The 14,269-nt window shown below is 37.6% G+C and overlaps 1 protein-coding gene across 3 annotated transcripts in view; it reads left to right on the forward strand.

Moving 5' to 3' along the window:
• The window catches only part of PDE5A (phosphodiesterase 5A), a 194,408-nt gene that overhangs the window by 48,546 nt on the left and 131,593 nt on the right, over positions 1-14,269 (forward strand). For all 3 annotated transcript variants that reach the window (XM_051966434.1, XM_051966435.1, XM_051966436.1), the window contains exon 3: positions 5,875-5,964. In XM_051966434.1, the coding sequence (XP_051822394.1) occupies positions 5,875-5,964 (90 nt within the window). The remainder of the gene's footprint in view (positions 1-5,874; positions 5,965-14,269) is intronic.

Consider the following 14,269-nt stretch of genomic DNA (forward strand, 5'->3'; position numbering starts at 1 on the left):
GATTTAGTCAATCAGTCAATAAAAATTTGTTTAGCACCTATTATGTGCCAGGCATTTTGCTAAACATAGTATAAAGGCAGTCTCTGCTTTGGTAGTTACAACAACCTTGTGAGGTAGATATTATTGCCATTATTAGTATTATTATTATCATACCAGTATCATTATTTGTATTATTGTTATTATCATTATATCATCATTCTCATTATTAATGTTATATCTCCTCTTGAGTCAGGGAGCATGAGTACATAATGCTGCATAAGCTTTCAGTGGTCACTGTTGAACTTACAGCTACTTTTTTTTTTTTTTTTTTTGTTATGGGGAGGGTTCATTTAGTAGGTAGTAGGATGGGAGAATTATATTTTAAAAGGACCATGTAAAAAACAAGACAAGTAAATTAAAGCTATAATAGTTTAAAAATCACACTAAGATTTTGGGTGTGTGTGTGTATGTGTGGTCAGTCTGTAAACATTTGTTAAATATCTATTATGTGCCAGGTATTGTGTAAAGTACTAGGGAGCAATTAAGAAAAAGAAAGTCAGCCCCCTGCCTTTAAAGAGTTTATAATCTAATGGGAGAGGACTGTCTAGGCTATGTATGTTGTTATTCATTTGTGTCTAACTTTTCCCGATCCTATTTGGGATTATTTTGGCAGAGATTATAAAGTGGTTTGCCATTACCTTCTCCAGCTCATTTTACAGATGAGGAAACTGAGGTGGAGTTAAGTGACTTTCTCAGGGTCACACAGCTAATACCTGTCTGAGGCCAAATTTGAACTCAGGAAGAGTCTGTTATGGCATTCTTATCCACCTAACTGCCTATGGGAAGATAGTACACAGATAAAAACTGAAAAGAGATGAGGGAATAAAGTTATTGAAGAAGGGACCCCAAAACTCTAAAAATCCTTAAAGGAGAAAATCTCTTTCAACTCTGCCTCAGTGAGGGACCCCCGCTTGAGGGAAAGCAAACAAGACAGTTTCATTCTTGTTATCTAGCAAAAGGAATTCCAATCCTATTGAATTGAAGAAACTCATTGAATTCCAGGTCAAACTGAAACCCAGCGAGTAGTTGAGCCAACTTGGGACTCCACCCACGAGTTCCCTTCAGCTTGTAGCCAAAGCTCCTATTATAAAAGAGCCAAACCTGCCACTAGACCTTATCATTTAACTCCCTGACCACCAGAAACCCTAATCTCATTTTGGTTCCCTAAATTTAGACCTTATCATTTGGTTCTCTACTAAAGAGAACCCCAAAATCTAAACCTCATCATTATCACTCAAGGGTATGGTAGAACCTAGCCTGGGAGCTGGCTTTAAAGGAGGTTTTAAGAGGACAGAAGGGTGCACACACACACACACACACACACACACACACACACACACACACATATGACTGTGAGCTCTTTGAGACCGGGGACTTTTTGTTTGTTTTCCTGTGTATGTTGTAGTTTTTATCCCCGTATTCAACAACTTTGTTCTTTGTACATTCACTTATATATCTATATACACATACACACATATATATATGAATACACATACACATTCTTAAATATAAAATAAATAGTCAAACTTGGAGGAAAACACACAGGCTGTGTCCTCAGTAGATGTCTGCTGCTACCATACCATGGATGTACTATACAGTCTGGCAATGATTTGAAACCCAGCTGGATGGCTTCCATCAACTTACAGTGTTAAAAAGGAATGTGGAAATGATTCATTAGTGTTGTTTTGAGTAGTTTATATGAACAGCTTCTAAGCAAATCCTAAGTTGACCTAAACAGTACCCATGCTCAAGTGAAAGAGAAATATGTTATAAATACTCTCTTTCTCTCTCTCTCTCTTTCTCTCTCTCTCTCTCTCTCTCTCTCTCTCTCTCTCTCTCTCTCTCTCTTCTTTCTCTCTCTCTTCCCACTACTCCTCCACCCCCACTACCTCACAGAATTTCAAATCAGAAATCCTAGTTCAGTTCCTCATTACTGATCTGACCTTGAGAGAGACACTACCTCCCTAAGCCTTTCTGGCTCTTGGGTAAAGTTAAGGGGGTTGAATAACATGACATTGGAGTTCCCTTCAAGCTCTAAAAATGTTTTGATCTCGTGATCCTATAAACATTTTTCTTCCATGCTTGGAACTTAAACACAAATAAATGTCTTTGGGGGTTTGGGAACCAGGAAGTGGCAGAGACCATAAATTGTCTGATGGGAAAATCTAAATGATTAACATAACAAACCATTGAATGTTGAGATCTTTCTTGTCCTTAAAAAGCCAAATCTGGTAAAGATTGCAGGTAGTTACTATACATGATAGATTGAAAAATAGATGGCATAATGGTAATTAGTGATTTTCTTGAACATTGTGACTTGCAGTTCAGCTGAATTATAGTAAAAATTCTGATATCTTAATTTGAGAATTTCATACAAAAAGTATCTAAAGAAAATCAGGATGTGTAGGTGCCTATTGGTGTTGAATCCATAAAGCTGGTATAAGGTTTCGAATTGTTTCGTGAAAAAACTCATCCCCCCAAATTCATTTCTCCTATGAAATTTGACACCAGTATTATTCCAGAGGATGGGTGTGTGTGTGTGTGTATGTATGAACTATGGGAAAGCATGTCCTCAAGAAAAGAGTAATGGAGAGAGGAAATAGAGGATATGGTTCAGTGTGTAGGAACTTTTTTCAAGTGGAATTTCTTTATTAAGAATTTCCCTCTTACTTTCCAAATGTGATCACAGTTCTAGAACTGGAGGAACCTTAGAAGGCATCATATCCAGTCCCATCATTTTATAGATGAGGAGCCCAAGAGACAAAGAGATGAAATCAGCCAACATGTATATATTAAGTGCCAGGATCATACAGCTACTAAGTGGTAATTGTGGAATTTGAACTTGTCTTCTTGACTTTCAGTCTAGTACCTTATCCATGGCACCATGTTTTCTCATCAGAGAACTCTTGAAAATTCCATCTATTTAAAGAAAGCCTTTGTATATATGGAAAGGTAATGTGTCATAGTGGATGGAGGACTAGCCAGATAAAGCTGGGTTCAAATCTTGCTTTTCTCACTGACAAGTTTTGGGACATTCTGCAAATTGCTTATTATTCTCTCAGCTTCAGATCCCTCATCTGTAAAAGGTACTATTTAAGTACCTACATGCAGGGTCATTGTTAGGCTAAAATGAGATATATCTGTAAAGTGTAATAGAAATGTCAGCTATTAGTATTATTATTAAATTTTCCCCAATGTGTCGCCCCCCCCCCCAATTTGCAACATGGGAATCATTTTACACTAGATACTACAGTCAGAAACGCAGAAATTTAACCTGTTCATCCTTAAGATACTTCTGTACTTAAAGGGTGCTTGAGATTTGGATATAGTCTTTCCATACTTAAAGGGCCTTCACCCCATATAAATAGGTACTCCTTTTATCAATGATGATCTCTTTTCTTCTAGGACTTAGTAACTAGTAAATGGTTTATCACCCAGGAGCCACTTGGAAATGGACTTCTCCAAATTAGCCCTGATGATTCTGGGATGACAGCTGTATAGTCCATCACTGGGTTCTTGGCATGGCTTCTGAGAACCCAGGGCAGTTGAGCCCTAGAACTTCATAATGGAGAACTATGTAGAACCTTACTGGAGGAATATTCAATATTAAAATACAATAAAAAACAAAAATAAAAAATAAAATAGAAAAATTCAATCAAAATACAAAAAATCAAAATAGAAAATAGAATTCTAATAGTTCTATAAGACATGACAATAAAGTAACACGAATGAAATATATAAATCATGAAAAAGCATGATCTCTGAAAAATCAAAAACAGATACCTAAAGAGACAATGGAGAAATGAGTAGTGAGAGATTGGAGGACTTAGATACTACTCTTTACAGATTTGTACATTTAGAGTAGACAGGGACCATTGAGGCTGATTCCTTCATTTTACAGTTGGGGAAACTAAGGCACAGAGAGGCTAAGTAACTTGTCCAATATCACATAGAATCATAGATCTAGCTCTGAAAAGGAGCTTAGAGGTCAATGATTCCAACCCTTTCCTTTTACAGATGGGGAAATTCAGACAATGAGAAAATAAGTGATTTGTCCAATGTCATACACAGTATCATAGATCTAGATGCAGAAGTGATCTTAGTGGTGATTGAATTCAACCCCCTAATTTTTCAGATGGGGAACTGAGGCACACAAAAATTAAGTGATTTGCCCAGAGTCATATAATTAGCAAATGTTATCTGAGAATTTGAACCTTGGGCTTCTGACTTCAAGTCTAGCCCTATAATCACTATGTTATACTGCCTCTCATGTTGATGACTCCTATGAAAAAAAAAAAAAAAGTAGAATAGAAAGTATCAGGCATTTGTGTTCAAAAGAGTGAGCTCTGAAGGCAGTTCCAAAAGAATTACCAGAACATTTCCAGGTCATTAGATGCACAGTAAAAAGAGAAATGGATTGGAAATACAATGTTCAAATCCCAGCTCTTCTAGTTGCGACCCATCAAATCATGTAACTTCCTGGGCCTCAGTTTCCTATGCTGTAAAAAGGAAGTTGAACTAGCTGATCTTTAAAGTCCCTCATAGTTCTCTACCTATGATCCTTTAGTATCAGAGAATGTTTATAGCTTTTCAAGAGTGTTCTTTGAAGGGGAGAACCCACTAAATTTATGAAAGGGGATAGACAGTGAACTTGATTATCTTAATATATATATAATATTTTTCTAGTTTAGGGATTCTTAACCTTTTCTATGTCCTGAACCCCTTGGGATGGCTAGCAAAGCCTGTGGACTCCTCAGAATCATATTTCTAATTATATGAATAAAATTCAAAGGATTTCAAAGGAAATTAGTTATTATAATGAAATACTGTTATGAAAATATTAAACAACTTCAAGGACCCCAGCTAAAATCTTCTGTCCATTGAATTATTAGTTCTTTGGGGAAAGGGAATACTTCCCTTTTGACTTGGTATCCTCCCCAGTACCTGGCACTTATTAGGCATTGAATGAATACTCATTGAAAAATGAATGAATATTTGAATTTTCATGTGATGATAGAACAGAGCCTCCTTCTGGTCATGTGACTTCTCTGCTATGGTCAAGTCTCTCAGCAAAGACTCCTAAGAATTCACCTTGTTCTTTGTCTCTTCCGAAACTCTTTGGGGAGGGAAGACAAGAATTAGGAGACAAAATCCTTGTACATGGTTAGTCCCTAGTTAAGTGTAAAGAGAGATTTAAACATTCACTGAGGGAAAGTGAAGCTGCCAGAGGGATGTATGTACTTGTATTTAATTGTGGAAAGCTCTGGAAGGATCCTCAGAGGCCAAACCCTTTATTTTATCAATGAGGAAACCAAGGTACCACACAGAGGACATGTCTTGCCCAAAGTCCTATAGGCAATGAGCAACAGAAATGGAATTTGAAACCAGGTCTTCACTGTGCTAGTGTGATTTCTACTACCCCACACTGCCTCTTTCCTGCGTGTGGATCCAAGCATTAAAAGTGGGGAGTGTTAGCTGTAAATGTGGATTGAGAAGGCTAGCAGCTGGATACTGCCAAATTTTGCATGAAACTGAAAATAGTCCTTGGGCCTGGAACCGGTTGGGTGAATGAATTCAGACTTTTCCAAATTATATTTGTCAGCATTTGTTTCTGTCCATGACTGCTTATATTTCTCAAATCATTGAAAAATAATTCTTAAGTCTCTTCTTGTTAAAGAAGACATCAATTGACAGGTTTTGATGCATTTTCCAGTGCCAGAATCGTTAGTCATGTTAATGAAGGAGGTTAAGTTCTTTTAATCTCATAAACCCCAGAAGAGGAAATCCATCTTTGTACCAGCAAGTTATTTAATTCAATTTATTTTTTCTTCATAGGATCCAAGGTTCAATGCGGAAGTGGACCAAATCACAGGCTACAAGACCCAAAGTATTCTTTGTATGCCGATCAAGAACCATAGGGATGAGGTGAGCTGTCGCTCTGAGGTGTTTCCTGATGGCTTTGCTTCATGAAGCACAGGATATTTTTTCTCATTTTGTCAAAATATAGAAAAATAACTACACTGCACTAACAAAGCAGGGACATAGAGAGTCTTTATAATTAGATCTGCTATCATTTTGTGTATTTATTCTTGGTACTGTTAGTTATCACCTTGGCTAAGGAAATGATTTAAGGCTCTGCTATTTATTTCCCCCAGCCAACCTAATTTCATCCAAACCGAATGTAGTCTACATGCAGTCACTTAGAAAAGAATCCTTTTCTGTGGACATTCCTCTGATTTCTCAGCTGGTTTCACTGGATTTAAAATGAAAAGGAAAATAGACCTGGTAGATCATTTTTTCTCCAAAGTTTGAAATTGTGACTAATTTTAGACATACATTTGTGGCATGTGGGGTGTATGAGGGGTGTGTGTGTGTGAGAGAGAGAGTGAAAGTCAGAGAGAGATAGAAAGAAACAAAATGTAGCTGAGTAGATTCAATATAGTTATCCATCCCCATTCAATAAGTATTAATTAAGGACCTACTGATTAAGGCACTGTGCTAGGTGTTGCCAATGCAAAACACTGCAATCCTGGAATGAATAAATTTAAAAAGCATTTATTAAGTGATTTCTTTGTGCCACAAATTGTGCTAAGTACTTTGGGTACAAATAAAAAGTCTGTACAACAGAGAAGTTCATACTTTAGTCAAGAAAAAATTAAATATAGCTTCTGTCCTCAAGGAGCATATCTTCTAAGAGGAGAAACAAACTCCCAAAGGGAAGAAATAGCCAGAAAGGGGCACTTTGGTTTAGGAAGTTATAAGAACTGTGAGTAGGGCCATAGGGGAATGGAAGGACACTCCCTGATAAGCAACCAGCAGAGTTGGTTTTGTATTTTGTGGTCTTGTGATAGGTAGGTGGTTGAAGAGTATTTGATCAAGGGGGAATACTTCTACATGACTGACATGTAGCCATTACTGGAGGCTTTCCAGCTTGGTCATCTTAATACAGATGGAGAAACTGAGGTACCAAGAGGTTAAGTGACTCACATGAAGTCATGTAAGTAATATGTGCTAGAGATAATTTTAACCAGGCTCTCTGACTCTAAAATTAATGTCCTCTCCACTATTCCTCTATTCAAGACATATGTCACTTAAAAAAAAAAACCCTACTAATTTGACCAATGTAATGGTAACAAAGTAATTTTAGAGTTGCAAATAGCAAGACCAATTCCTACTTTGACATCAATACTTTGTCATTTTCCAGTGCCAGAATCTGGCACTGTGCCTATTTTGGGGTTTGTTTTTTTTTATCTGTTTAGGATGTGAATCCTCTAGGCATATCCCTCTTGTATTTTCTTGGTAATGGATCATGACAAAGACAAAGAAGATTCTTTCTTTCAACTTTTCTTAAAAAGAGGGAGAATTTATTGAGTAGCTGTTGTTTGACTTAACGCAACTTTACTCACTCCATCATCATAACAGGGCATCAGAGTAGTTAGGGTCTTGAATTTGAAGTTAAAGCCTCATCCATCCTACTTACTAAGTAATATTTGACAAATCACTTTCTCTTTCCTGGGGTCCAGTTTCTTTGTCTGTAAAATGAAGGATTGGACCAGACTTCTAAGGTGCCATTGAGCCCCAGCATTCAGCAATCTTGTGTCAGAAATGGGATGAAGAAAGAATCCATCAAGTTAGCTTGCACTAACTTGTCATTGGGAATAGAAACAGATTTTTGATTCTTATAGGGGTTTTCAAATCAGAATCATACATGGAAATTGTGTTGCACAGAACCTGGGTTCAGATTTCACTTCTACACACTACCTGTAAACATGTCCTAAGCAAGGCACTCTCTCTGGGCCTCAGTTATTATGTTCAGTCATTTTTAGTTATATCTGTTTCTTCATGACCAAATGAGGTTTTCTTGGCAAAGATACTAAAGTAGTTTGCTATTTCCTTCTCTAGCTTATTTTATAGATGAGGAAATTGAGGCAAACAAGGTGAAGTGACTTGCCCAGGGTCACACAACTAGTAAGTATCTGAGGCTCAATTTGAACTCAGGTACTCTGTCCACAGCAATGCCATCTAGCTGCCCTGTGGCCTTATTTAACTCTTCTATAAAATTTGAAGTTTGATTTACATGACTTCTGAGATCCCTTTCAACCCTAAATCTATGAGAATCTAATCCTAAATGTCTTAATGATAGTTATGTCCACTCCAGAGTAGAGCCAGCTGGTCTGTACTCAAAATTATTTAATGAAGTTTTTCCACTGTTTACCAAGCTAAGCAGTCCAAGCTATATCTCAGAGGGACCTAAAAGATTAGAGAGAAACAGAGATATTTCTGGATGCAACATTAAAGGAAGTTTTACACTTCAAAATTACCAACAGATGCAACCTCTTTCCTCTATTTTTATGAAAAAAAATATTTTTAATTAATAATTTATTTTCTCTTCCCCTCCTGTATGTATTTGTGAAGAGAGAGACAGAGATAGAAACAGACAAACAGAGAAAGAGAGAGAGAAATAGAGGGAGACAGAGACAGAGAGACAGAGAGATAGAGAGTAGTAAAGCAAAAGAAATTCCTGAATTGGACATGTTTTAAAATATCTGTGGCTCATTATGAATCCATCACCTATCTGGAAGAGAGTAGTATGCTTCATCATCAGGACCTCTGAAATAATGGCTATTCGTTGTATTGATCAGTACTTAAGTTTTTCAAAGTTGTTTGCATTTACAATGTGGTGGTTCTGTCTCCTTGTTCTGTCATTTATTTTGCTTCCGTTCATACAAGTCTTCCCAGATTTCTCTGAAAACCATCCCCTTCATCATTTCTTATAGCACAAGAGTATAACATTACATTAATATAACATTACTTGTTCTGTCATTCTCCAGCTATTACATAAGTGCCTCCTTAATTTACAGATCTTTGCCACTACAGGAGGAGCTATAATTTTGAGGTATACATATTCTTTCCTTTGTTTTGAATATGGACCAAATTGTAGTGTTACTGCTGATTTGGAGAGTATGCACGAATAAGAGACTTGGGTGGACCATAGTTCAAAATTGCTGCCCTGAGAAAACTTTTCTGCATAGTTGTGATGAATATTATGACCCAATATCTGATGGACTACAGAGATTTTCCATATGTTTACCTGATACAAAAAGAAAAGGAAGGAAGGAAAGAAAGAGAGGGGGAGGGAGGGAGGAAGGAAAGGAAGGAAAGAAAAGAAGGAAGGAAGGAAGGAAGGAAGGAAGGAAGGAAGGAAGGAAGGAAGGAAGGAAGGAAGGAAGGAAGGAAGGAAGGAAGGAAGGAAGGAAGAGGGAGGGAAGGTGAGAAAGGGAGGGAGGGAAGAAGGAAGAAAAAAAGGAAGGAAGGAAATATAAAGACATTGAAACATTTACTACATAAGTGTGCTAGGTACAGCTAAGGGCTGGAGACAAGACAGTATGGCCCTTGCCAACCCAGGGCTTTATAATAGGTCAAGACTTTGCATGTAGGGGAGAGGTGATCAGAGGAAGGAGATATGGCCTCATTTAAGAGACTGGAAAGGGGATTAGGGCTTTCATGCAAATAATTAAGATGTCTTTTGCAAGTATGGCAGTGATGATTTAATTATTACTCTTAGAGTAAGGAGGGAATGTAGTAACAAAGGCTGGATAAGGGAGAGATTTGTTGGTTTGTCACGAAGATGTCTAAAAGATAGGATGTGGAGACTTGGACACCATTCCACATCTGGTAATGTGGGTCATTCAGAACCCAACGGTTTAAACAAACAGATCATTCTATTACAATATATTCAAATACCCCATCTTCCTTTCCCCCAAAAATATGGTTCTCAAGGTGACAAAAAATGTAAAAGAGAAAAGCAAATGAATGATGTTCACAAAGAGGGAATCTAAGAAACTCCCCCCAAAGTCAGAAAAACTTCTTTTATATTTTTTCAGCCCAAAAAGCCCACAGCAAGGTCTTCCTGGAGGCAAATTTAACCCTAGCTGTCCCAGGTCTGCACCATAGTTTCTTTGCGCACAACTGGTGATGTAAAAATGTGAGAGGTGAACTCACACCTCCTCTGTTTCCCCAGTCTTCTGACTCACAAAGGTCTGTGGTGGGATGGATACAAACAGTTCAGGTTATGTGATGAGCTGTCACCGCTTAGGTGTATGGGCCCTGAAGCAGGAAATGGAGTTCCAGGTTAGAAATTCAGGGTAGGAGCAATGGTATGGTGTGAAGGTTGCAAAATGAATGAATAAATGAACAAGTGTTTATTATGTGTCAAATTCTATGCTTAGTTCTGGGAATACAGAACTTAATTCTGTATTTCCAAGTGAACAAATTGAGCTGAGTCAGCCTCGGTAGGCCTTAATTTCCTCATATGTAAAATGATGGGATTTAATTTGATGATCTTAAAGACCCCTTTAAGTTCTTAATTCTGTATTCAGAACTTAAATTCTAATGAATTGACACCATAGGGCAGCAGTGCCAGGAAGAGGCATTTGGTCCAAGGGTACAGACTAAATCCCCACACCATTCAGTAACACTAGCAAAACTGGGAATAAAGGGAAATTATTCAGGGATTTTTTTTTTCATCCTAGCTTTTATGTGCTACTCATATAAAAGCATTTAAAGGAAGAGCATAAGGGTTTCCTTGATCCATTCATTGTTCAAGAGTAGATCTAAGAGAATGAGTAGATGGAGTAGGTAGCCAGTTAGATTTAAAAAAATCCCAACAATTAAAACTTCCCCAGTGAGAAATGGTGTCCTCAGGAGGCATTGAATCCTCACATGTTGGAGATTTTTTTTAGCACAAACTAAATAACTGCTTATTCTGTGGTGTTATAGAAGGGGATTCCTGTTCACAAACTGGTTGGACCAACTGGTCCCCAACTCTGAGATTCCAGAACTGCCTCATTTTGAACTAAACTCGATGACTGATTTCTTTTAGAACTTGGGTGGAGGAGCAAGTTCTTTTTTCACAGCTGGGCTATTTCTCTTGCCAGATTAGATTCATATTTTGGGAAGGAAATGCCATGATTTTCAGTTTTCTTCCTGTGGATTCAGGTGACCTATTTCTAAAACACTGAATGCCCTTAAAGTATAGCTTAGTTTATGAAAATGTCAGAGATGAATGCTTGGGTGTTTTTTTTTAAAATTATTCTTTTTCATAGAGACTCTTCTGCAGTGACCCTGAAACTGGTTCTTGTTTGGGGCCTTTCATTGTCACTCAGAGAGCAAGGCAATCTTGTATAATCCTTTTCGAAGAAGGAGGAGGAGAGGGCTTCAAGGAACAATGGAAGCTCTGTGCACATTCCCCACCACACAGAGCTGGGACACCCGGCCGAAGGCTGAGATGACTGAAAACACCTGTTTTCTGTTGGCTAGATGTAAATTACAGTTATTATGAAGAAGTTCAGCTTAGAACTGTAGCACGGTACAATTGTGAAAGCAATTGTATACTTTGACAAACTCATCCTTACTTTGTGGTGGGGGTTGGGAGGGAGGCAGATGAGAGAATAGGCCTGAAGCACTTAGACTCCTGTGGATTCTGTGATTTCCCCAGGTATAGTTATTCCCTCCAGTGAGGCACAGTACAACCCATTCACGTCTATCCAGAAAGTACAACTCTTGGCCCGGTTTTCCTATAGGATCATAGATTTAGAACTTAAAGGGATCTTTAAGATCATCAAATTAAATCCCATCATTTTATAGATGAGGAAATTAAGGCCTACTGAGGCTGATTGACTCAGCTCAATTTGTTCCCTTGGAAAGTATCTAAGACAAGATTTGAAGATCTTCCTGATTGCAAATTAGGCATTCTAACTACACTTATTAGCTCTATGACTCTGGGCAAATCATTTAGATGCTACTTGCCTCAGTTTCTTCAATTGTAAAATGGGGATTTATAATAGAATACAACTCTCAGAATTGTTATCAAATGGGATAGTGTTTATAAACTTGATACAGTGCCGGACACATAATTTGTGTCTTTAAAAAATTCTCATTCCCATGTACCCCTTTCCACTCTGTACAATATCTTGATATTTTTTCTTGGTATGTTCATTTTTGGAGGATACTGGCACAGTAGTTTTATCTCCTGACCAACCCACTTTCTTTGTAATCATACAAATGCTGTTGTGGTAATTGAGCCATTTCAGTCTGTTCTGACCCATTTGGGGTCAGAAATATTAGTTGGCTGTTTCTTTCTCCAGCTCATTTGACAGATGAGGAAACTGAGGCAAACAGGTTAAGTGACTTGTCCAAGGTCACAGAGATGGTAAATGGCTGGGACCAGATTTGAATTCAGGAAGATGGGTCTTCCGAACTCCAGGTTTAACACTCTATCATCCCTGGAGATAGTTTTTAGGGCTTAGTTGTTATGTGAGATTAGCCAGCCAAGAACAAAATAGGGCTAAGTGTGGCTAGCTGTCAGTTCACTGAAGAAGATTCTTGAGAATTTAGTTATCTCAACAGGAGTCAGCAGCCCTCCAAGAGCCAATGTGATATTAAACTAGGTCAGGAGAAGCAGCATGGTCAGGACTAGGAAGAGATGGGTCTTAATTCTTCCATTTAGGAAGGACTCTTAATAATCTGGGAGGAATGTAATCAAAATTAACATCTCTCCTATAGATTTAAATCATACAGTTCAAAACTGGAAGAGATCCCAGAAACCATTTCATCTAAACTTCTCAAAGAGGTGAGTCTCATAGGCAGCTAGGTAGCATGACCAAAAGGGCTTGGACTTGCACTCAGGAAGACCTGAATTCAAATCCTATTTCATATTTGTATGGGAACCTGGACAAGTCACTTCATATCCTCCCAACCTAAGTGTGCTCTATAAAATGTGAAATTAATGATATCTACCTAATAAAGTTATTGTAAGGATCCATTAAATTGTTATATGCATTCTAGACATCATCAGCATCAGCATCTTTATTATTGGAGTGATTTACCTAAAGTGAATGGCAAAGCCAAAATTCAAATCCTAGTATAATGACTCCAAATTAAGCACGCCTCCCCCCAACTATCCCAGAGTTAAAAGAAATCCCAGAGATAATTTGATTGAGTCAAAATTAGCCCACTATGAGGCTGGATTGAAGGAAAGGGTGATGTTCAGATGGGAGAAGAGATTCAAGGGGACTCCTGATGGCTGTCTCCAAATATTTGAAGGATTGTGATGGGGAAGAGGAATCAGTATTGTTGTGATGGGTATCCAAATTGATATTAATGGTAATACCAATATTTAGTAATACTATTGTTAATCATGGCTAACCTTTCTATATCTAGTTTATAAAGGTTTATGATATATTATTTCATTTGTTTTTCATAAAAACCCTTGAAATCATTTGTTATTATCCCCATTTTACAGGTGAAAAATCTGAGATTCAGAGAGGTTTAGTGATTTGTGCAAGGAGGAGAAAGGGACAGCATTTATTAAGCACTTACTATGTGCAAGGCATTATGCTAACCACTTTACAAACCTTCCTTCCTCTCTCCCTTCTTTCCTCCTTGTTTCTTTTCCTTCCTTCATTTCCTTTCCTTTCCTTTCTTCTTTATTTCCTTTCTTTTACTTTCCTTCCTTCTTTCTTTCCTTCCTTCTTTCCTCCCTTCCTTCCTTCATTCCTCCCTTCTTTCTTTCTTTCTCAACCCCAATCCCTATCCTTTCTCACCTTCTACCTCCCTGTTCCACCGGGGAAAAAATAAGGAAAACAAAAACAAAGTCTGCATAACTAACACAAATAATAAAGCCAAACAAATTTCCATGCTGTTTCTGAAAATGTCTTCCTCCATTCATCTCTCACTTAAGAAGTCTCTCTCTCTCTCTCTCTCTCTCTCTCTCTCTCTCTCTCTCTCTCTCTCTCTCTCTTTCTCTCTCACACACACACATTCCATCACTGTTTCTTTAGAATTGTACCTGGTCGTGATCATGCTTCTTTTTAAAGATTGGAGTCCTGCCCCGAATTTTTCCTATAATAGGGCTCATTTTATACTGAACTGATGACACATAGAATTTTTTTAAATGTCAAAATATAATAAAATGCTCCTGGACCTAAAAAAAACATAATAGACCTTTTATCATAATTTTGCAGCTATTTCAAATGAAAATGTCTTAAGCAAATTGTTATTTATTTTGAAAGGGGTTGAATAGCAAACTTGCTATGCTGTAAGTCCCTTGGGATTAATGATTTCAGGTAAACATATTATTATTTTTAAAATGTGGAAAATAAAAGTCAATCACTGGTATATGCCATTCTAATTGGTTAGCATTCTGTCCCTATCGTCAATATTTTTTCTT

Source organism: Antechinus flavipes, chromosome 6 (assembly GCF_016432865.1).
Source record: "Antechinus flavipes isolate AdamAnt ecotype Samford, QLD, Australia chromosome 6, AdamAnt_v2, whole genome shotgun sequence".
Taxonomy (NCBI): Eukaryota; Metazoa; Chordata; class Mammalia; order Dasyuromorphia; family Dasyuridae; genus Antechinus; species Antechinus flavipes.